At 36.2% G+C, this 25136-nt stretch overlaps 3 protein-coding genes and 1 long non-coding RNA gene across 7 annotated transcripts in view; 1 reads left to right on the top strand and 3 right to left on the bottom strand.

The window, feature by feature from the left end:
- Nucleotides 1-374: 374 nt before the first annotated feature.
- Nucleotides 375-6104, bottom strand: LOC116599933 (olfactory receptor 8K3-like). Its single transcript, XM_032359868.1, has 4 exons — nt 6054-6104; nt 4094-4999; nt 2312-2339; nt 375-496 (listed from the first exon to the last, which is right to left on the bottom strand). The coding sequence occupies exons 1-4, from the start codon at nt 6102-6104 to the stop codon at nt 375-377; spliced, it is 1107 nt and encodes a 368-aa protein (XP_032215759.1).
- Nucleotides 6105-11243: 5139 nt separating this feature from the next.
- LOC116600039 (olfactory receptor 8K3-like) lies at nt 11244-24934 on the bottom strand. 4 transcript variants are annotated; one of them, XM_032360026.1, is made up of 4 exons: nt 24591-24934; nt 14477-14523; nt 11940-12206; nt 11462-11545 (listed from the first exon to the last, which is right to left on the bottom strand). In XM_032360026.1, exons 1-4 carry the CDS (start codon nt 24637-24639, stop codon nt 11525-11527), a joined length of 384 nt encoding a protein of 127 aa, XP_032215917.1. In that variant the 5' UTR covers nt 24640-24934; the 3' UTR covers nt 11462-11524. The 4 variants fall into 4 exon arrangements, with proteins under 4 accessions (XP_032215914.1, XP_032215915.1, XP_032215916.1 ...); XM_032360023.1 differs by having other exon boundaries at nt 11244-12206; XM_032360024.1 differs by lacking the exon at nt 24591-24934 and adding an exon at nt 17051-17255 and having other exon boundaries at nt 11244-12206.
- Nucleotides 11835-25136, top strand: part of LOC116600044 — a 45457-nt gene continuing 32155 nt past the window's right edge. Inside the window, exon 1 of the long non-coding RNA XR_004289481.1 lies at nt 11835-12128. This is a non-coding gene — a long non-coding RNA (uncharacterized LOC116600044). The remainder of the gene's footprint in view (nt 12129-25136) is intronic.
- Nucleotides 20871-21818, bottom strand: LOC116600040 (olfactory receptor 8J2). Its single transcript, XM_032360027.1, has one exon. The coding sequence runs from the start codon at nt 21816-21818 to the stop codon at nt 20871-20873; it is 948 nt and encodes a 315-aa protein (XP_032215918.1).

Here is a 25136-nt window from a genome sequence, read left to right as displayed (position 1 = left end):
ATCAATTGTGTTGCACTTTAAGCCACATTACATATTTGTGATGTTTTCATGTTGTGATTCTTTTTACTTCTTTCTTCATTACAGTCGATAATATATTACAAATTTTATGGATCTACTCTTGTTATTTGCTTGTCTCCAACCTCAGTTCTCAGCAATACTGTTCCAACACAGAGTTCCGTGAAAAACCTTGACTTGCCATGTTAATGTGTTCCAGACAAAATCATCCGTGGTATACATTTCACATATCTGTCTCTGGCTGTGTGTGTATGTGTGTGTGCGTGTGTTGATATTCATGTAGATCCACCTACATGTATGCATATGACTGCACATAAATACCCTCAACACAGGAAGATCTCTTGGGAAGAGAAAACGATTCATTTAATTTTGTTAACTATTCCAGATTGGTTGTACCGGTTCTGATATCCTCTTGTACCCGCATAGAGATGAGGTTCTTGGGTGTTTGCATCTATGACAGGTGCCTGAATTATGTTCTCTCCTGTTAATGGGACAATATTTTATTAAAATGATTTAATCAATCAATTAATTAATTTAGGGGGAATGAGGGAACAGGGGAGGGGGCAGAGGAGAGGAAGAGAGAGTCTCAATCAGATGCCATGCTTAGTGTAGAGCCTGACACAGGGATTGATCCCATGGCCCTGAGACCATAATCTCAGCCAATATCAAGAGCTGGTCCCTTAACCAAGAGCCAGCCCAGCACTCTCTTAACTGTATAATAGTTAAAATATGTTTCTTTTACTGACTTTTCCCTTGGTTTTTGTTTGATCTCTTGGCATGGTTAGAAATGAAGTAAAACACCTTACATAGGTATCATTGAAAATAGGAAACTGCACATATATGAGGTATAAAATTTGATAAGTTTTGACATATGTATGGATATGATGTATCTCTCTATGTAATATTTCCATTCCATCTCATCTACCCTGTAATGTCTCAGGCAGGCTTGAGTTTAATTTAGCTTTCTACTATTTTGAAATACTTATAGAATTATGTGGTGCCAAGGAGCCCAGAGTTCCTGCACCTCACTTAGTTTCTCCTAGGAGTAACAACTTGCATCAGTATTGTACAATTCAGATTCTACCACAGGAATTATGAAATTAATGTTGGCACAATACTCTGCCTATTTGGGTCACCCTCTCATTTTTGTGTTTGCAAAGAATTATATATACATATATATGCATATATGCAATTTTAATCACATGTAGAGGGGTATAATCAGCATAACCATTAACATACAGGCTTATTCCATCACTATCCGGGTCACCTATGGTTCCTCCATACCTAAGTGCTCTTCCCTTTCCTCATTCCCTTGTCCTTAGCCCCTGTCAACCACTAATCCGGTTTTCATCACTACACTTTTCTGGGTGCAAGATTCTCAGCTGACAATTATTTGTTTCGATATTTTAATGATGTTGCTCCACTGTCTTCTCACCTGCAGTGCTTCTGACGATAAATCTGTTATTCTTTGTTCCTCTTTCTATAAAGTGTCTAGTGTCTTTGCTTTTTGATGGCTTAATGTTTTATTTATCGTTGGCTTTGAGATATTTAATGATGAGTTGCCTTCAGGTCTGTATGTTCCTTTTATCTGGGGTTTGTTAATCTTCTTGAATCTGAGGTCTTTTAACTTTCATCATGTGTGATTACTTTTCACCTGTATTTTCTTCAAATAATTCTAATGACATTCTTCTTTGGGAAACCTGTCATATGCATACTTGGTTAGTTGAAACTGTCTCACAGATTATTATTATTCTTTTTATGTTTTTGGTTCTTTTCACTCCCTTTGTCTCATTTTGATATTTTATTGCTCTATCTATAGACTGACTAACCTTTGCTTCTGTAATGTCCAGTCTACTGTACCTACAATCCCTTTTATCTTTTACCTTGAACATGGTATTTTTTTCTCTCTAATATTTGAAATCCTTTTTTTAAATATCTTCCATGTCTTTAGTTATCTTTTTGAAAATATGATATACAATTATAATAACCATTTTTGTCCTTGTTTGATATTTCAAACAAGTGCAAATTCTTGAACAGTTTCCATTGATTGGTTATTCTATTCATTATGGATCATGTCTTCCTGCTTCCTTATATGCCTGATAATTATAGAATGTATTTCACACATTGTGAATTTTTCTTGATGGATACTGGATACAATTTTATTTTAGCAATAATCCCTCAGTTTTCTTCTAGGATATAGTTATTTTGAGATAGTTTAATCCTTTTGGATATTGCTTTTATAATTTCTTAGGTGGGACCAGAGCAGTGTAGAAGTAGGGCTAATTATTCCTCTTACTGAAGGAAGACCTTCTTGAGTACTTTACCTAAAGTCCCACAAACTATGAGGTTTTCTACTCCTGGTACAATACATTCTCACAATTTCTACCTCTGTTTGAGTTTCAGATACTGTTGCCTTTCATCATCTTAGATGGTTATTTCTTTCACCTGGATGGTTTCCTCTTGCATGTCCTGATCACTAATCTGTCCAATAATCCAGGAGGATTCTCTGCAGAGATCCAGTGTTCTTTCTCTGCACAGCTTTTCTAGTGCTGGTATTCTATCTTACAAAATTCAACTACCATAGACTTCTGAACTCTCAACTTTATTCCTTCAGCTCATCAGGAAAGTGGCGCAATCATGGGATTCACCTGATTTGTTCCTTATCTGTCAGGGAAACTGGCATTTGTTGCTTGATGTCAATGTTGTGACCACTTGTTTCATATTTCTTGTCTCTATTTTTGTTTGGTTTGGTGCTTTTTTTTTTTTTTTTCTTATCTTAATGTGAAGTTAGGGCCATCTTAATTGAAAGTAGAAAACAGTATTCAACAGATCTTAAGATGAGTCTTGGAACTAGTCTTTCCATTCTTTTCAAATAATTAATTTCCCTTTTTATCCTTCTTATACCCCACATAAATGTGAAGAAATATTGAGATTTCCTTAAAGATGTGTTAAGAATGTAATCACTTCTATCCTCGGGCTCTACTTGTCCCGGATTAAACCTCTATTCTCTCTCAAATGTAACATGATCAACCCCCTCAGGGTCTTCAATTTCCCATCTCAGAGTTTTCCATCCGTTATTTGCACAGCAGTGATAGCTGTCCCCTTATCAAAGATAGATCAAACCACTCCTGAGCTCAAAATCCTCCAAAGGCCTTTTTTATCATTTGGAATAAAAGGCAAGTTTTACAATGGCCTATATAAGTCCTACAAGATCACATTCTATATTATAAGTTCATCATATCTCTTTTATTTCTTAGTCACATTTATGTTCCCACCTCCTTTGACTGTGGTGTTCCTCAGCACATTAGTCATTGGAACTGCTGCAATGTTTGGTCCCCATGGAACAAGCTTCCGATAGGTAGCCAGAGTCTATCCACTTAGATCCTCAAGTGTTTGTTTCAATGCTATCTTTGCAGAAGGCTCCCTGATAACCTTAATTAAAGGGTGACCACCATCCTGACTACTGGCTCTATCCCATTTTCATAGAGCTCAATCCAATCCATCCCACTGTATACACCACTTCTCATGCTGCCTATTTTCTGTAAGCCCAATAAAGAGAGGGATTTTTGTTATTAAATTTCACAGTATATGTTTATTTCCTTGATTAATTAATTTATATAGTATCTATCAGGTATCTTCTTTGTGTGTGACTTTTACTATGCTAGACTGTTATAGATAAGGTTGTAAAAAGAATATATGGAGTCTCTGGTTTTATAAAAATAAGTGTTTAGTAGAAGAGACAGACAAATAGGGTAGTGCCAGAACTTGTAGGAATAGTACTTGACCTGGAACTTAAACTAAATTAGGTTAGTATCTGAAGGATGAGAATGAAGACGCAATCTGTTGGTGATTATCCTCATTTGAATTTTGAAAATAAAGTATATTTTTCTTTATTTCTATGCTTATCACACACTGATTCTTGCTCACCCCCCCCACGGAAACAACAGAACAAGACTACAGCAAGGTTAACTACAGTATACATTGACTAATACATAATTTAGTGTTAGTGTGCCCTACAGTGAATTTTAAGTAAAACATTTGCAAACATTCTGCAGGTCCTATATAGGGCATTTTTCACCTCTTTGTTCCTCAAGCTATAGATCATGGGATTCAGCATGGGTATAACCAAAGTATAAAACAAGGAGGCTATTTTATCAGTATCAAATGAATGACTGGGTTTGGGCTGCACATACATAAAAAACAGACTACCATAAAATATGACTATCACTGTCAGATGGGATCCACAGGTGGAGAAAGCCTTGTGCCTGCCCTCTGCAGAGTTCATCCTGAGCACGGCAACAAGGATCAGCATGTAGGACACAAGGACTATCAGAAGAGATGACACCAAATTAAAAGCAGAAAAGATCAAAATTATCAGTCTAATTTCATGTGTGTCTGAGCAGAGCAAATCTATCAATGGTAGACTGTCACAGTAGAAATGCCTGATGACATTATAGCCACCAAATGATGAAAGGAAAATTTTTATAATGGTCAGCAAAGACAGAAGGATGCTGTATAGATAGGGGATTGCCACCAGCAACTGACATAATCTATGTGACATGATGACTGTGTAGAGCAGAGGGTTACAGATGGCCACATAACGATCATAGGCCATTGCTGACAAAATGAAAATTTCACTAGTAATAAATATACTAAAGAAGGTGAGTTGGGTAGCACACCAGGTATAAGAGATTGTAGGTTGATCTACAGCAAAGTTTGCTAGCATTTTGGGTCCCACAGCTGTTGAATAACCCAGATCAGTGAGAGCCAGATGTCGGAGGAGGAAGTACATGGGTGTTTGTAACCTGGAGGCTATCTTGGTGAGTATGATCAAGCTCAGGTTACCCACCACTGAGACAAAGTAAAATGTGAGGGAGAGTCCAAGCAGTGGAGCCTGCAGCTCAGGGGGTCCTATGATTCCCATTAGAATGAATTCTTTCCATGTCGTTAGATTGTGCGTCTCTGTACAGGCCATTTGGGAAACCTGTATTGGGAAGAAATGTACAAATAATCACTAACTTTCAGGACATATGACTGAGATGACCATTGTAGTAAGTGATTAAAGGCTGAGATCTTGCATTTATGGTCTGTTGCTTTATTTGGCTGTCTAACACCTGGCAGCTCAAGTCTCTCTCTACCAGCTCAGCTAAGCTCTTTACAGCTTTCTTAGACACCAAAAGCACAAACAATTCAAGTAAAAATAGATAAATGGATATAATCAATTTTTTTTTTTAAAACAGACTTTTGTGCATCAGAGAACACTATAAAAGATGAAAAGATGACCCACACAGTGGAGGAGGTTGCAAATCATTTATCTGGTAGAGCACTGTTATATAGAATATGTAAAGATTCTCCAATTCAACAGAAAAAACAAACAAACAAACAGTGCAAATTAGAAAATAGGCTAATGACTTGAACAGACATTTCTCACAGAAGATAAACAAATGGTCAATAAGCTCATGAAGAAAGGTTCAACACCCTTAGTCATTAGAAAAATGTAATTCAAAACCACAATGAGACAGCACCATACACCCCATAGGATTTTTTTTTTTTTTTTAAGGATTTTATTTATTTGAGTGAGAGAGTGAGCAAGAGAGAGAGAACAGTACCCCAGGGGGAAAGCCAGAGGGAGAAGCAGACTCCTCGATGAGCAGAAAGCCTGATGCTGGACTCCACCCCAGGACCCTTGTATCATGACCTGAGCTGAAGGCAGATGCTTAACCAACCAAGCCACCACGCACCCCTAGGATGGATATTAAAAAAATAAATAAATAAAAAGGAAAATTATAAATGCTGACAAAGGTGTGGAGAGATTAGAACCTCTATGTATTCTTGTTGGTAATGTGAAATGGTACAACCACTATAAAGACGATTTGATGGTGACTCTAAGTTAACCATAGAATTGCCATTATAACCTGGAAAATCCACTTTTAGATCTGAAGAGTACAAACTGTTGCTTCACAGTAAATGTCTAGGTTTCACCAAAATTTATAATAAAGATGTTTACAACCTTGTATTCACCCAGAAACTTCAGTTACCAAAGCAGATTTTCGAAGAGATTGCTGAAACACTGAGGAGGTATCAGACATTAACGAGGTCCTGGAGAGTCGCTGGTCTGAGTTAGTTACAGAGACAAGTGCATTCCACTCACCTCTGAGGAGGAATCTCTTTGTTTTCCCTTGTATTCCTAACAGAACCCCGTGAGAAGGTTTTATGTGTATCTTTCCTCTTTTGAGGCTCTCCCTGAGGAGAAAGAATACAAGTTAATTAAGCTTGGAGGTTAATGAAGCTGTGATATACCTGCTAATTGTATAGGACATCTTTATATCCCCCTACAAATGAAGTTCTCTTAGATACCCTTCTGCACAGTGTCTCCTGGTTAAGTCTTTCTACTCTAATGGAGAGATCTGGAATCCAAACATTGTATCTATAGGAAATATATTTTCATTTTTTTCCCAACCTGTAATTTTCTCTTGTTAATACAATGGCTTTTTAGGATTTCATGGATGTGAACATAATGGAGGAATGTTTGAATCACACTTATTGCATCCTTTTAAAAATTTACAAGGTAAAATAATATATGTATGTGTAGCCATTTTTCCCTTATTGGTGGTGTTTTAAACTTATTATTGAGTATATTTGCATATTGACAAATGTATTTATCATAAATAAATTTTACAAAGGTAACACTTTGTGTAATTAGAATCCAAATTATCCAGTAATGACAATAACAAAAATAGAATAAAACATTATCAGGACCCCAGAAGACCCTTCATTCTCCTTTCTACAATCAACTGTCCCCCTTATACACACACACACACACACACACACACACACAGATAACCATTATTCTGTTTTTTAACAACATAAATTATTTTCGCTTATTTTTGTTACTTCATATAAAAGAAATCTTACACATACTATTTTTTTGTGACTTTTTTTCAGTTAATATGCTGTTATAGTCATTGCAGAATGCTCATTTTCATGTCTGTATACAACTCTTTTTTATGAATATATCACAAATTAGTTGTCCATTATTTTATTGTTCAATATTAGAACTGCTTTCAACTTTTAGGCTTTACAACTAATGATATTATAAACATTCTACTTCACCTGATGTTTTGATGAACATTAAACTTTCTTTTTTCACATCTTGGACCCTTATGAAATAACAAAAAATGGATTTTATCTGTATTTAGAGAATGGTTAGAGAATCATTTATAGATTATAAAAAATATCTCAATAAACATAAAAGCTTCTTAACAATGGTAATTAAAAATGGCTACTCCCACACCCTTTGTGTCTACAGCAACACTGACTTAATCTTGAATATAATTCTATTTCTGTGTATCTCTTATCCTAAAAACCTGAGCCATAGGCTATGCATTTTTAACATTAGTAAGTACTACCAAATGAGTTTCCAGAGTGGTTATAACAGTATGCATTCTTAGTAGCTGTGCAAATTATTATAATTGTTTAATATTCTTATTAAGATTTGGTACGTTCCATCATTTTCTTTCTAGCCTTATAGATGATGTGAATGGGTAACTATGTGGTTTAATTTGCATTATCCTTGTACTGAATGAAATAAAAAGTCTTTCATTTGTTTCAGAAGTATTTATATATTTACTTTGAAAAGTACTTGTTCATGTCTTTTGTCATCATTGTACTGTATATTATGTCAACTATTCATTGATTTGTAAGAGTTATTTTTCAATAAGTGCTTTTAGATAACTTGTATATTTATTTGAGAAAAAGTGAATCTGGACACCTACCCAGATCTTACTAGAATCATTTCTATTTGATTTAAAGATCTAAATGTGAAATGCAAATAAACAGTTTAGGCAAAAACATAATGGGACATCTTTGTGGTAGTAGAATATTTTTAACAAAACACATAAAACAATATTTGTATAAAATTAAAATGATTCAATGAACTATTTTAAGAATTCTGTTCATCAAAATTAATAATGTGAGAGGGAAACTTTCATAGTAGGAGGGAATACTTTATCAGTCCTATATAATCAGATATACATGAATGAAAGAGGACTCATGAAAAATATAAAAGTAACTCTTCTTCTAGAACAGGAGGGGGGTGGCAAAGAAGATGAATGAATTTAATATTCAGTGAAAGACACTGTAGTCTCCAAAAATTACACCAGCTCATACAAATAACAATGAAACTAAGCTGAGTTACTATGGGCACTTAACATAAGTTACACATTTTGCTTCAAAACGTATAATAACATTAAGGTGTCCTGCTTGTAAGCAAGAATACTGGGCTGATTTCAAGGGAAAACCTATAACATAAATGGGGAGACTGGATCTCCTAGTCTTGGGGACAATTTCAGAGGTAAAGTTTCAAATATTTCAGTAGACATTAAAAGTTTTATGTAGATTTTTAAGTGTAATAATATGTGTCCATCATTATAGTATCCTACAGAATATTGTCACTGCCCTAAAAACTTTTGTCCTCAACTTATTTGTCCTTTTCCTGCCCCAGTATACAGGATTTTTATAGATATCATTTATACTACTGTTTTCTTTTATTCTGGTCACTGAGGTAGTTTATTGGAAATAGGTGTTGAATGTTATCATAAATCTATTTTAGGTTTATTATTATTCCACTCACCTCTGAGAAGGAATCTCTTTGTTTTCCCATGTATTCCTAACAGAACCCCGTGATAATAATGTTAATTTATGTTAATAAATTTTTAACTAGTAATAATGTTAACTAGTAATAATGTTAATTTATATTAATTTATTTTCTAGTAATAATGTTAATTTATGTTAATTTGTGTTAACTAGTAATAATGTTAATTTATGTTAATTTATTTTCTGTTGGCATTTGCATGTCTCTTCTTCTAGTCCTCCTCTTCTTTCTAGCCTTTCTTCTTGCTCTGCTGTGTAGAATATATTTTTTGAAGATGTCATCACGTATTCACCCATTCCACCCTTGATAAGCACTTAACACCTATGATGACTACATCTGCCACAAACATTCTATTACTTATTCTCCAGTGGACATAATTGCACAGGAAGGGAATTGCTGCATCATAGAGTATACACACACCAAATTTAGTAATTATTCTCTTATTTTTCTAAAGTATTTATGGTAACGTACTCTCCCTGAAACAGTTACAAGAATTAGAGTTTCCCACACCCTGATCGACACTTTGAATTATTATCCAAATTTTGAATTTTAGCTACCCTGCTGAATGTGTAATGGCATCACAGTATATAATCTTCACTTACATTTAATGAATAATTTTTTTTGAACACATTTATGCATCTTTGGCAGATTTGATACCCTCTTTTGTGAAGTGTTCCTTCAGGTGTCCTGCCCTTCCCCCCAACTTATTCATTCCCTCCCAATAGGTTGATGGTGTTGATCATCTTCATTCTAGAAGTTAAGACAATTTGTTCTTTTACTTTGTTTTGTTTTACAGATTATTTTGAAGGGTGTGTGTACTTCACATCTGGATTTTTTCGCTTTCTATTTTCGCTTTTCTATTTTTTTATTAATAGAAATTTTCATTGTAGAAGGTACTATTTCTTTATTATATTTCTTGTACCCTGTCTAAGGAATCTTTGTTGATTCCAAGTCATGAAAATGTTATTTTATTTTACTTTGCTTTACCAAAATTTTGGTTTCAGCTTTCACATTTCCATTCATAGCACATCTCAATTATGGTTTGCATGTAGTGGATAAAAGACCAAGATTCACGTTCTACATAGGAACCTAATTGAATGCAGTCAGTTTATTGAGAAGCCTGATTTTGCCCTCTACATTGTGGTAGGGCTATTATTTTAAAACACGTGGAATTACACATGTGATTCTATTTTGGACTTTATTATTATATTCTTGATCTCTCTGTAAATATGTGCACTGATGACATATTTTTAAAAATAATCTCACTTCATTAAAGGAATTGTATCTGTTATTGGAAGTCCTCTGAAGTCTTTCTTCTTCTGAGATAATTGCCCTGGATATCTAGATCCTTTGCATTTCCACATAACTTTTGATATCAGCTTAACACTAAAAAATGCTATTGAAATTTTGATTGTTACTGCAATAAATCTACAGGAAAATTTATGGAGAACTGGCCTCATCATAATATTTATATCTTCTAACCAATGACATGGTATATATATAAACATTTATCTCTCCTCCAGTAACTCAGTAATGTTTGTTACAGTGTCTAGCAATGAAATCATGCAAATCGTTCCTTAGACTGTTCCCTAAGTATTCTATAGATTTTATCTAGCATAATTGATAGTTTAAAATTTCAACTTTACCTATTTTTGCTGGTGGATAACAAAATAATTCATCTTTAATATGTTGATATTATATCCACTAATCTTGCAAAATCTACTTACTATTTCTAATGTTTCAGTGTGAAGTTTTTTGAACTTTTAATGTACATATTTATGACACATGAAAATAATCAAACTTTATTCTGCTTTCCCATGTTTACACATGTTCATATATCATGATGTAACAAATCTGAAATGCCACCTATCAAAGGGGATATAGTTAAAGTGTCAACAGGGATACAGCTAAGGACAGACAGTGTTGACTACACATTGATGTATATATGCCCAGCACACACACACAGAAGAAAAAAAACAATAAATGCCATCTTATGTCAGTATGCCAGTGTGGTGGGCACTGGTCTTAAAGTGGTGTTTAGTCCACAAAATATATTTAAAAAAAGACACCAGAAAGGCTTAAAAAGCTATTTAATGGGGGTGCCTCGGTGGCTCAGTGGGTTAAAGCCTCTGCCTTCAGCACAGCTCATGATCCCAGGGTCCTGGGATCGAGCCCCACATTGGGCTCTCTGCTCAACAGGGAACCTGCTTCCCTTCCTCTCTCTCTGTGTAACTTTCTGCCTACTTGTGATCTCTGTCTGTCAAATAAATAAATAAAATTAATAAAAAAGTTATTTAATGGCAGATGTATTGACTTCCCTTAAACCCTTAAATTGTAACATAAGTATTGGCAATTTGAGAATAGAAGTCTGCACTCCAGTTGCTCATGGTAATACTTAAGGACAAGTAAAAATTGATACCAGAAGGATGATCACTACTGGAATAACTATAAGTTGAAAAATGAAAAACATTCTAGTTTCCATTACTTTTATACATTACACTTCTTAAAGGCCTATGTCATATAATAAACAGCAGTCTGTAACATGATTTATTATATACAGAGTCTATACTGAGTCCTACATAGGCAGTCTGTGCAGACTTTTCCATATTCTATGCAGGGCACCTTTTACCTCTTTGTTCCTCAGGCTGTAGATCATGGGATTCAGCATAGGTATAATCAAAGTGTAGAATGCAGAAGCAATTTTATCAGTATCGAAGGAATGACTGGATTTGGGCTGCACGTACATGAAGAAAAGTGTTGCATATAATACAACAACCACTGTCAGATGGGACCCACAGGTAGAGAAGGCCTTGTGCCTGCCCTCTGCAGAATTCATCCTGAGGATGGCCATTAGGATCAGGATGTAGGACACAAGCACTATCACAAGGGAGGAAACCAAATTGAATGCTGAAAAGATCAGTATTATCAACTCAATATCACGTGAGCTTGAGCAAAGCAAAGTTAACAAGGGAAGACTATCACAGTAAAAATGTCTAATGACATTATGTCCACAGAAAGAAGACATAAATATTTTTATGGTGGTTGTCAGAGAGAGAAAGGCACTGTAGAGATAGGGGATGGCTACCAGCACCCAGCACACCCTTTGTGACATAACAACGGTGTAGAGCAGAGGCTTACAGATGGCCACATAGCGGTCATAGGCCATTGCGGACAGAATGAAAAGCTCACTGATGATGAACAAGATGAAGAAAGACAGCTGTGTGGCACACCAGTTGTAGGGGATTGTATTTTGGTTAGTTACAAAATTTACCAGCATTTTGGGTCCCACAGCAGTTGAATAACCAAGATCAATGAAAGCCAGGTGTCTGAGAAAGAAGTACATGGGTGTTTGGAGCCTGGAATCCATGTTGGTGAGGATGATCATGCCCAGGTTGCCCACCACGGAGACCGTGTAGATGATGAGGAAGAGCCCAAAGAAGGGAGCCTGCAGCTCTGGACGGTCTGTGATTCCCATTAGGATGAATTCTGTTAGCGCTGTTAGATTTTGTTTGTTCATCCAGGCTGTTAAGGAAAATTGCTGTGGGAACAACCATCACAAGAGTCACTGGGTTTCAGGAGACAATGTCTGTTGACATTTTAGGATGCAAAGCCACTGTGGATAAGATAAACCTAATTTTTTAGACGGGTTAATTTAAAATAAGACTCACCTCCATCACTGAACCTGGAACCAAATTTAGAAAGTGTTACAACCTAAGAAATAGGGCAATCTTTGTTTGTTTGCTTGTTTATTTGTTTTTCTTTGGTTCCACATGCTAGCTGGAATTCTTGATTTAAAAAAAAAATGTTTTGCATTTAAAATGCCTGTAATTGGCTAAATATACAATACTTTAGAAGGAATTATAATAAAAGTAACAACACTCTGCCTCTTGCCCTTGCAAACTTTAGTTGCAACCTCCATGTAAACCATGATTAACCCAGTTTCCTATCTGTGATATGTTGCACACCAAGTAAAGCCTGCATCTACAAGTTATTCAATATAAAAAGGAAGAATTTGGTATATTCTCACATTTGCTTTGACCTTAGAACTGATTCTCTGAAATGATGTGTTTAATGATATAGTTGTACTTTCTACCACATTCAAAGACAAGTAAAAGTTAGACTGTATTTTTTAATGTATTACTTAAAATCATCCAATATACTGCTATAAGTGCAACAGACAGAAATATCACTCTAAAGTAGGGGATACTATCTCAAATATCTTAGAGGTTGGCAAATAATGTTGCACGAGGTACATGAATGAAAGATTAATTTGAATACTGTTCTTGCACCTTTATTTCATCTTTCATCATATGTACATGAAATGTTTTCTGCTAACACATTTTATTTAAAGATTGCACTTTATCAGGGTGCCTGGGTAGCTCAGTTGTTAAGTGTCTGCCTTCAGCTCAGGTCATGACCTGAGGGTCCTAGGATTGAGCCCCGCATCTGGCTCCTTGCTCAGTGAGAAGCCTGCTTCTCCCTCTCCTACTCCCCCTGCTTGTGGTCCCTTTCTCCCTGTCTTCCTCTCTTTGTCAAATAAAAAGTGAATAAAATAAAAAAAGATTGCCCTTTATCGACTTTACTTTTCTAACTCCTTTCTCCTTCAGATTGTTTTTAAAGACCGGTGTCCCAAAATTTCATGAAAAAAGAGATTATCCATATTTTTTACTAACTATTCCAGAGTGAAAAAGTGAGAACCCCACTATAATTCATTCTGGGAGACAAAATCATGATTTAAAAAAGAAAGATATGATAATAAAAGAATCCTACAATATATTCAGTATATATGCATCCCACAAACTCACATATATTCATGATATACACACACACACACACACACACATACATACACATTAGTAACTATATCTCCTCTAAACAATATGTCACTTATATCAGTTTTTAAAAATGTATAACAATTATAGGACATCCAAGCTGTATTCATCCCACATTTGTCTGGATGATTGAATTTTGAAAATTCTATAATTAGAATTCATCACATTATCCAATTGAATTAGAAAGAAAATGAAGCATTTTAATGGATGAAGAGTTAATGCCATTTAGAATGGACAAAAGCTATAAAAATTAAGAATAAAAGAGAAATACCATAATGATAGAATATCTAATATAAACTGCCAGGTACCTACTCTTAAAAGGTGAAAAGTTAAGACATTTTGGGGAAAAAAATACAGAAACCTAAACAAATTAGAAAAATATGTTCCTGTATTATACAAGTTAGTGTTATAAAAGTTTCAGTTGTGCTCAACTAGAACCTCTGGATGCCCTTAAATAAGCAGAAATTTCCAAAAGAATAGAATAAAAATTCAATATTAATTTGACAGATAAATTACTTCATAAAATTTTCTCTATCCAAAAATCTATTCAAAATATTTATGGTAAAGCAATAACAAACATTCATTAGCAACAATCCAACAAGTGACAAAGCCTGATGTCTTAAGCTGTAAATATACTCAAAGAAAGGACTATCCCACAGCAGTTTTCACAGTTTGGCAAACCTCTTCATCTCAACATTCATTTTATTGTGATACTACAAAACTCTGTGGAGTTCTTCTAAAACTCAATTGAGTGAATATTTGTGTGGCCTCCTCCCACCAGTTCTACCCAAGCACTGCCTGGAAAGAAACAAGGAAAGTGAGCATCAAACCTGACTCTTAGCAGGTTTGGAAGCAGAAACTCCAGAGCCATGCCAGGACCTGGGGGATGGGCATGGAGTACAAGGATGTCCTCTTAAGCAAATGAGAACACTCAACCTCAACTCAATATTCTATAACATTTTGTAAATAGCCTCAACTGAGTGGTCATACTGGGTTGGTCATACTGAGAACACTGCACATTTACTAAAAGTTAGGAGGGAAAGAGGACAGAAGAGGATTGTAAGTAGAACTTACGAAAATACTAACTCCCCCTTCACAATTTTTTATTGTCTGCAATCTCAATATAAATGTAGAAATAATAACAAATAGAAATGAGGTCCCTTACCACCTTCAAAGAACACACTCATTATGGTAAACATACATAATTACTCCAGAAAACCTAGTTATGAAGAGAGATGATTTACATGCATGATGTACTGTACTGAGTCTGGCTTTGGTGACTATACTCATATTGGTCATTTAAGTGGAAGACAGGGATCCAAAATCATCACTGCAGTTAATCTAGTAATCAATATAATCAATGCCATCTAGTCACCTTAAGTGAAGACTGTCTTCTTGTTCCTTTGTGTGATTACTAGACCTGAATGCTGTCAGAAGAATTTATGAACATCTTCTCCCTTTGAGACACTCCCCTGAGAGTGTGAATGCAATTCTTGGTTATTCCCAAAGCATCTGAGAGCAAGAAATGATGCCACTGGTCTTTTCTAATTACTCAGAGTAACTTTGATTTCCCTATTGAGGAGTTTTAAAAAAATATTTTATTTATTTGAGAGAGACAAAGAGAGAGAAGTAGGGGTAGGGGCAGAGGAAGAGGGAGAAGCAGATTTCCCACTGAGAAGGGAGTCCCATGTAGGTTCCATCTCAGGACCCTGAGATTATGACCTGTGAGTTGAAGGCAGACACAGCCAACTGGCCCCCAGTTGTTTTTATATATACAATTCACTTGCTTTCCTTAGATAACATTTTTATTGTATTCACTTAAATGTCTGGATGTAAGTAGAATATTTCTCAGATACTTTCATCATCTATCAATTACATAAACTTCTAGTATTTTCCACAATGGATTCTTCCATGTTTTATATCTGAGGATAAAGACAAAACTATTTACACATGACCTATAGTGTGTTAAAAGCTCAGAAGGAATAAAAAATTAGGAATATGTATGTAAAGTAATTTATAGGGCACCTGGGTGGCTGAGTGGGTAAAGCCTCTGCCTTCGGCCCAGTTCATAATCCCAGGGTCCTGGGAATGAGCCCCGCATGGGGCTCTCTGCTCAGTGGGGGACCTATTTCCCTCTCTCTCTCTGCCTGCCTCTCTGCCTACTTGTGACCTCTGTCTATCAAATAAATAAGTAAAATCTTAAAAAGGGGGGGCACCTGGGTGGCTCAGTTGGTTAAGCCTCTGCCTTCAGCTCAGGTCATGATCTCAGGGTCCGGGGATAGAGCTCTGCATTGGGTTCTCTGCCCAGTGGGGGACCTGCTTCCCCTTCTCTCTCTGCCTGCCTCTCTGCCTACTTGTGATATCTCTCTCTCTCTCTCTCTCTGTGTGTGTCAAATAAATAAATAATCTTTTTAAAAAATAATTTATATTCAGTTTTTTAACCTAAGGGATTGAGTTAATGATACATAATTCCACAACCTGTGTTCATCCTCATCCTAATTCCCACTCCTACATCAGTTTCCTTTCCCTACACAAGTATCTCCTCCACAAAAGTTGATATATGTTCTTAATAAGAAATTCAGCTTTATGGGGTGCCTGTGTAGCTCAGTCAATTAAGTGTCTGACTCTTAGTTTCAGTTCAGGTCATGATCACAGGGTGGAGAGATTGAGCCCTGCACTGGACTCCACACTCAGTGGGGAGTCTGCTTGAGATTTTCTCCCTCTCCCTCTGCCCCTCCCCCCACTCATACTCTCCCTCTTAAACTCTAAATTAAATAAATAAATATTTTTTAAAAAGAAACACAGCTTTATAAAGTGACTATAACTCGTGCTTTGAAGTACGCACATAGGTTGTTACATGACTTATTTCGATTCATCAAGGTTCTCAATCAACTATATGTTTTTGAATTTTATTCATTTTCTATATACACAATATTTTGATGGCTTCTGTTTAATAAAATTGCTATAATCTGTGTCTACCCCCATTTACTATAGGTTTGCTGCCATAGTAAGAGGCATTTAGTTAGTTCCCAGCTTGTGACTCTACATGCATCCCCACAATTAACTTTGTGTGTGTGGTCCCCGCTGACCCATGAATGAACATGTCTGTGATGTATCTCCTGAGGCCCTGTTTTTGGATCAATAGAGCACATTTAATTTATTTACATAAGGATGGATCTATTCCAAGATTTCTTTAAACTGCATACATCCCACCATCAGTACACATCATTTCATATTGTGGACATCCAACTCATGAATATGTAGCGCTTGAACAAACGGTAAAGGCTGCAGCAAATAATTAAATCAGATAAACTTTATAGAGCTAATATAGTTTTCCTTGATTTAATACTTTATTTTTTAAAAGAATCCAAATACTTGTCAAGATTTGAAAAAAAAGAAAAAGTGTGCTATGATCCATGTAAACAAAGAAGTTCAGACATTATAACGGAGACTGATGCACATTAATTCTAGTATAATGTTACTATTTGGATGTCTATAACATGATAATGCTGATGAAGTGGTTGTTGGTTGAAAAAACACTGACACACACCTCATAGCAAATGGGTGGAGGTGACCTCCAAATCCCACTTTTCCTCCTGGGCACCTGGCTAGCTGACTTCTCCTCCTCCTGGCAACTGTGAAGAAGTAGCTGAGCTGTAGCCTGACTCCTCTTGGAAGCACAGCCCCTCCCTGTGGGCAGCCAATCTCCGTCCCTACTGTGTGCAAGTCCTGAGTGCCTCCCATAGTGCTTTCTGTTTCAGAGCTTGTAGTTCTTTTCTTCAATGGTTTCCTTAAAAGCATTTTTTTTAAAATTTCCATTGAGATGGCTTTTGAAAATAGCCATTTGGAAAGCAGAGGTGATAGATGAGACCCATGGCACGTAGACATCTGGTGAAGACTTATGGACTTGCAGGGAGATGGCATTAGCTCAATCTAAACTTACCTAGACCTTAAGGGATAAGAAAATCTGTATCAGAACACTTACAATTACTCAGTTTAACTTTTTTAAAGAACTTATTTATTTATTTATCTGGGAGAAAGAGACTTCATGGGTGATCGAGGGGAGGGACAGCAGGAGAGGGGGAGAATCTCAGGCAGACTCCGTGCTTGGTGCTTCATCTGATGCAGGCTTGAACACATTACCCTGAGATCATGATCTGAGCTGAAATCAAGATTCTGATGCGTAACCCACTGAGTAACCAAGATAGTCTCTTAATTTAACTTTTAATTAAAAAAAAAAAAAAAGAATCATACCAATTTCTGTTATCTTTAAGATTATCAATATAGTAGGAAACAATTAATACCAGACATATTTCCTGGAATGTAAATAAAATATTAGGATATATGATCATGGTGCTTCAGAACAAAATGAACTGCTGTGAAAATAATCCTTCAGTAAGTTTTGGAGTTTAAATTCATGAAATGGCATTTACTATGCTGAATTTGGGGAAGTTTGGTGGTTTTTCTTATTTTCATGGTCTTGAAAGGATTCAGTGTCTGTCACACAAGATTTACGCACTTGTAATGCTTTCTGCCTAGAGCATCCCTATATATGGAATCAGGTCAAAGCTACTGCTTCTGTGGCAGCTGCAGAAGGAGGGGTCCTGTGGCTGTTTGAAGTGTGTCCTGGCATTCAGGTGTTGTCAGACTTTGCTTTATGGTTGTGTCTTGCATCTTCTCTTGCCCCTCACCACCAGAGGGATTTTGTTGTCACTGGACACAAATGTCATGGAACCTTAATAGCAGTTAGTTAGGGATAAGCTGGAAGTACAGGTGACTTACATCTCATAGGGCATGAGCTTTGATCAGTTGGAGATTAAAGCTGTCATATAAATTATTTTCCATACCTTACTTCATGGGAAACTGGTACTGGGCTGATACACTTTCCTGACTGGTTGATAGTTTTTTTTGATAACTGTGTGCAAGTGATATGTGAGTACATGTGTATGTGTGCATACACTTAGGAACCTTTGAACTAAATACTTTCTGCTTATCCTTCATTAGAAGAGGGCTTTGTGTATAGTTTACTTAGGACAAACTTTGTAGCTAAGTAATTTAGAGGGGCAATTAGTGAAAGGTTTTTGAGACCATCCCATTGAGTATTAGTGAATGAGACATGCAAAATTTTAGATTGCCTGGTTTCACAAAGCACACCATATATATAGATATTTGAGGCAGAAATATGTCTCCCACCCTGTCAAAGATGCCCAGAACTGTGAACGTGGTGCCTTCCATACAAAGAGATTTGCTGATGTGATTAAGTTAAGGACCTCCAGTTGGGAAGTCTTGTCTGGACTCTCTGGGTGGGACCAACGTAATCCCAAGAAAGAGAGGGAGGTAAGAGAGTCTTAGTCAGAAGGAGATGTGGCAGTGCAAGTAGAGGTCAGAGTTATAGGGTCACTGTTTGGAAGGGTGTGTCAAGCAAGGGAAGAAGGTTGTCTCTAGAAGCTGGAAGAGGAAAAGAAACAGACTCCTCTGGAGGAAGGAGCAAAATCTGCTGACATCTTGGTTGTAGCCCAGTGAGACTCATTTTGAAATGTTGACCTTCAGAACTGTGGGATAATAAGTTTCTGTTGTTTCAAGTCACTGAATCAGTGGTGATTTGTTGTAGTATCAGTAGGAAACTAATACAGGTGACAACATAATTATGTTTAGAACACACATATGTAAACAAAGTTAAAAAGTGGAAAGCACTACAGTTTTCATTCTTGACTTTAATTCATTGAATAAAATACATAGGTTTGGTAGACATGCAAGGGTGAGTTTAGACATGTTGCTCCAATTCCATTCACAACTAGACTCAAAGACAATGGTTTTGTGCTGAGGAATATACTTCCCCAATTGTACAGGTATAGGTTGGTACAGCCAAATACAGCAATGGGTAAACCAGATTAACAGAAAATAAATTATCTATACTATATACTTTAATATATTTATAAAAAAGAAAACTTAAAAAATATTTTTTTAAAGATTTTATTTCCTTATTTGACACAGAGAGAGAGATCACAAGTAGGCAGAGAGGCAGGCAGAGAGAGAGGGGGGAAGCAGGCTCCCCACTGAGCAGAGACCCAATGCGGGACTTGATCCCAGGACCCCGGGACCATGACCTGAGCCGAAGGCAGAGGCTTTAATGCACTGGGCCACCCAGGTGCCCCGAAAACTTAAAAATTTTTAAGGGTAATGCTATCAAGTTATTGCTACTTCTGCCTGTGGTGAAGAGTAATGTCTGTGACACACTGTGACTTTTCTGTTTTCTGCTAAATATTTTGCTTATTTAAAACGAAAGTTAAGAGTTAGCTTACGAAACTAAGTGTCACATTTCATCTGTTTGGCTTGTTTCTGACTTCCTGAGAATGTCAGAATCTACTTTATTTCCAGGTATTGCCTTACCTCTCATGCCATGCCCTGTCTCCCTCATTACATTGTATGTTAGTAGCATTTTGCATGCTACTTACAGATAGAAAGAGATAGAAAGAGATAGAATAAAAATGAATATTTATTTATTTATTGGAGGTGGTGCCCTTGGGAATTGGTGTCACCTTAATGGCAATGACTTTTTTTTTTCCCTTTTGGTCTACTAACCCTTGACTGCAAAACACTAAACTAAAATGCTAAAAGAAGTAGCGTTTGCTTTATATTTTTATACCACAGATGATTAGCTCTATATAATGTTAGGGAGAAAAAGAGGATTGGAGAAAACTAATTTTATATCATATCAGAATAAATATCAACATTTTGTTTTATGTACATGTACCACACAAGAGGAATGAAAAAGTGGAATCTCCCTTCATGCATTGTCTTCTGTTTTTCTACATGGCCTATTCCCATGAATATCTAAGCATTTTTTTGTTCAGTTTTTATTTTATCCTAAAGGTTTCTTTTTCTGTGATATAAATTTATGTGAAGTGCAAGATAAAAATGGATTTTAAAAGGTAAACAAATTGTAAGATAAAATAAACAAAAAGTGAAAATAAAACCTTTTGTAGTTGAACAAAACTGATCTATGGCAAGAAAGATGACCTGATGCTTGACCAACATCCAAGGACTGGTTTTCACATAATTTCCCCAATTTCACATTTCCTGTTCCTTGATTAGAAATTATAAAAGCCCAGTAGCAAGTTGTGTTTCATTGTAAAATATGCTTATTCTGAAATTATTGTTTGCTACTTATATAAGTATACTTTCTTTGGTCAACTAACACATCTTTGTATTAGCAAAATTTGGGTATTTGAGGTTGGAAAATAAAGGGTTAAGATTTTCCCATTGAAATCCATGGAATTTTTAACTATTTATTACCTCTGCATTTAATAGAGATTAGCTTTTTAGAAGCAAATGAAAACACTTTTATGAAGACAATTGAAGCTTTAAATTTACATTAATTTGAAAGACTGACAAGGGTTATTTAGGAATCGCTTGAATGCATCCTTCACATCTTTGTTCCTTAGGCTATATATAAGGGGATTCAGCATTGGTATCACCAGGGTGTAGAAGACAGAGGCCATTTTGTCAGTATCTAAGGAGTGGTTGGTCCTTGGTTGCAAATACATGAAAAGAATTGTCCCATAGAACACAGTGACAGCCATCATGTGAGAGGCACAAGTGGAAAAGGCTTTTCGTCGGCCCTCTGAAGAACGGATCCTCAAAATGGCAAGGACAATGTTGAAGTACGATGTTAGAACAATAATCATAGAGAATATCAAATTGGTCCCTGCAGAGATAAATATTGCTGTTTCTGGAAGGTAGGTATCAGAACAGGACAACGCCAACAAGGGAACAGTATCACAGTAAAAATGGTTGATTATATTGGAAGAGCAGTATGACACAGAGAACACACAGGAGGAGACAGTCAGTGCTGTGGTCAGACTGTAGAGGTAAGTGAGGGACACCAGCAGTATGCACATCTGTGGAGAGACCACCACCATGTAGAGCAGAGGGTTGCAAATAGCCACATAACGATCATATGCCATTGCAGCTAGCATGAAAATCTCACCAACAATGAACACCAGGAACCCACCCAACTGGGCTGCACATCCATAGTAGGATATGGTTTTCTTTGTAACCAAGAAGTTTACCAGCATTTTGGGGGCAATGACAGTAGAATCGCCAAGATTGATGATAGCCAAGTGCCTGAGGAAGAAGTACATGGGCGTTTGGAGCTGAGAGTCAACACTGGTGAGGGTGATGATGCCCAGGTTCCCTGCCATGGTCAGCCCATAGATCAGCAGGAAAACAAAGAAGAGTGGAATCTGGAGGTCTGGGCGATCTGAGACTCCCATGAGAATGAACTCAGTCACCAAGGTGAGATTTTCTGAGGTCATTTATTTTGTTGTTCTAATCTTTTAATGGGGAAAATGGAAGGAAATTAATAGATGGTCAAATTGATTATTTCTGGTAGATGCTAGGTTGTAGACTGTCTCATATAAATTGGATAATAATTTCTGGTCACAGGTAAAAGTGTCATATTTTAATTGTATTTCTCATAATCTTAAAAATTTCAGAAATACTTTCTAGAGACCAATTTCATGTTAAAAGTGTTGTACAAAGCTGTCTTCAATTGTGTTAGATATAATTTATATTAGTTGAGTGTACAAAATCTATTATATGTATTGCTATATATTTGTGTATTTTAATATACTATTGCATGAATATGTATTTACATATACACATGTATCTGTGTATGCTTCCAGTGAAAAAAGATAGCTCTGTATAAGAAGTTGATGAGCCAGGGTGACCTCCAATGACTTTCAGTTATTTTCTCCTTAACTGTCACTGGCTTTCTCTTTAGTCCATACCTTGTCATCATCCTTGGGAATTTTATATTCCTGTCAAAAATGCTTTGACTCTGCTAGTTTTTTTTTTTTTTTCTTTCCTTATCAGTTTCTACCATGCCACGCTGATTCAGCTGTTCACTGACGGACTATACCTCAGTAGTCCTCCTTCTTAGTGTTATTCAGAAGCTGACTTTTTAAAGTAACCACATTTCTTTGGCCAAATAAACTAGTCTTTTTGATCGCTCTGATCTTTACCTGTTCAGAAACATCTCTATTATTATGTTCTGGCAGCCATTTCTTTTTTTTTTTTCCATCAAATGCTTCTTTCCTTAAAATTGTTTAACGCCTGTTTGGATGTTTAAAAGAAATATTACTTTTAATTTTGATTTGCTCAAATTTGATTACTTTGTTTTTCTTTTATAGAGAAATGATTGGAGACAAGTGCTAATTTATTCATTATTTACTATACTTTAGGCCCAGAACAATGTTAGCCATTTCAAAATAATGATCTCATTATTCTGCAGGAATGTCCAAGAGGACATGGAATTATTTCTATGTCTGATAAGACAGTTGTGGCTCAATGAGATTGTCATGCAAAGCATCTGCAGAATATTGATTGTTGCTGTAGTTTTATGGTTTTGCTTTATGTGTTTTGTTTGCTTGTTTGTTTGGTCACTTGGTTGGCTGGAAGTTAGGCCACCAGTTACTAGCTGTGGGATTTTTATCAAGTATTTATAATCTTGTGTGAATATAATGAGATACTACACAAACATGGGTTAGTACAGAGCCTGATAACAGTGAGAAATTTGGTGCCAGCAGTTCTTGTTATTAGCATATTTTGAACAATTTTTCTAATGTGGTGTCCTATTTGTATCCCACTAACTCATTCTACCTCACTGAAGAGTTTCATAGTTAAAATGGAAATAACAGGTGAACTAAAATTTTGTATATCCAAGCAACTGGGACACATGATATCTAGGTATATATTTAACAAAAGAATCAGGGAGGGGGCTTTCTTAAATCTGTGGTGTTTGTTGAATCAATGATACTTTATTCCATACATCAAATATATGTCTGATGAGGTTATATGACTGTGTGGCACTAGATGTTTCATATCTCTTTTCTCCTGCCACCATATCTGTAAGAAGTACACAGATGAGTTTAAGGTGGAAAATACAGAGGTGACACTCACTTTAAATAAAACATTTCCTGTTTGTTTTAAAAGAGTTCAGTGCATGGTTCACCCTGAGATATAATTCACTCAATAATTGTATCTTTAATTTATCAAAGCAAAAAAAAAAAAAAAACAACACAAAAATGTCATTGTAGATGTGTACTATGAATTTCTGCAATTAGCTTTTAGATAGAAATATTTGCATAGATCATTACCACTTATTAATTCTTTTTTTAAAATAAAATATTACTAATGACAATGTTAGGATTGTGTTTTATTTTGGTAAGCATATATCACTGAAATGAAGTATTTTTCTCCTATTTCTTTTGAAAGGTTTCTGATTTAATTATTTTTGGCAAAGCTATGTTAGTTTTTGACACAACTTATTTTAAGTTTGTTACTGAAAAGAAATATTTTATAAGTCTGCCCAAATACTAGCATGTCAGGAAAAGAACTTAAAAAATGTACCTAATGTTAATCATTTATATTACAACTAGGTGGAGAAATCATACTGCAATTTTTTAAAGTAGCTACTGAAATGATTTCAAGAAATCTTCTATTGGTCCCTAGCTGTACAATTTGTCTTAAACTTATTTAAACCTGAGCTGTTTTGGGGACAAACTACACCTTGACAGGAGCTGTCAGTGTCCACCAGCATCTCAAAGCCTGCCAGCTGACATCAGGGAACCTTTCTCTCCATCACAGAGTTTGTCTCTCTGGGCAATGTGAACATCCAGAAGGGGAGAAACTTATTTTTCTTGATGTTTAACAATTTAGTAGGTCCATCTTGGAGAAGAAATCAGATATTTCAAATTACTTACGAAGCTTCCTGTCTGGTGTAGAGGGCCTTCTAAAACATCAGTCTGCTAGCTCTAGGGCAGAAAAATTCCTCTTTATCCTAAGGTGAGATAGAATCCTCTTAAGGACTCTTCATTTCTCTGTAGAAATGCTCACACTGCTTAATTTAACAGGGGTGCTGGGGACCATGCTTTGAGTCATTTCTCTGTCCCTTCCACTGAGGCTTCAGAGAATAGGGAGTTAAGTCCCCAGTCAGTCCTGAGTCTGATTTGAATCCATAAAGTTCCCAAGATACATGGTCTTCACATCCAGGATGAGTACTAAGTAAATGGTTGGGGTGAACCTACCTGTCCAGAGATCTGCTGAGACCCACTGTGAAGGTTCTGCAGGAGGCATGCTGAAGAAATTTACCTGTGTCTGATGTCCCTGAAGACCTGCACACGGGAATAAGCTTGTTTATGGATCCAGGCCCCACGCATGAAAACAGGAATTCCCAGATAAAGTTCTGGTTCCTCAGGGAGAGAAAGACCAATTATTCAAGTTTCTACACAGGAATTGCACCCAGAGAGTGAAAATGTAGGGCCAGCCTAGGCATTTGCTTAGATGATCCTATTGAGTAACAATCTCACGCAATGATTCCACCCTTTGGGTGTTTGTTTCTTTTGAATTGTCCCCTTTGGTGGTTGGGAAGTGTGGCTGCTGGCCCTGGGGTGGAGAAAATCCAACAATTAGAAGCCCAGGATTCTGGCTCCAGTGTTCCATTTTACTGTGAATGTTGGGAGTAGAACTGAAGGCAAAGCCTCCATTCTAGTCAAGAACCAGCCCTGGTGTATCTGTCATAATATTCAGATGACATAGAGCATAAATTCAAAATGGGCATGGTTGCAAGAATA

This window comes from Mustela erminea, chromosome 9 (assembly GCF_009829155.1).
Source record: "Mustela erminea isolate mMusErm1 chromosome 9, mMusErm1.Pri, whole genome shotgun sequence".
Classification (NCBI taxonomy): Eukaryota; Metazoa; Chordata; class Mammalia; order Carnivora; family Mustelidae; genus Mustela; species Mustela erminea.
The sequence above is the reverse complement of the archived record's forward strand: the minus strand, read 5'-3'. Positions and strand labels throughout refer to the sequence as shown.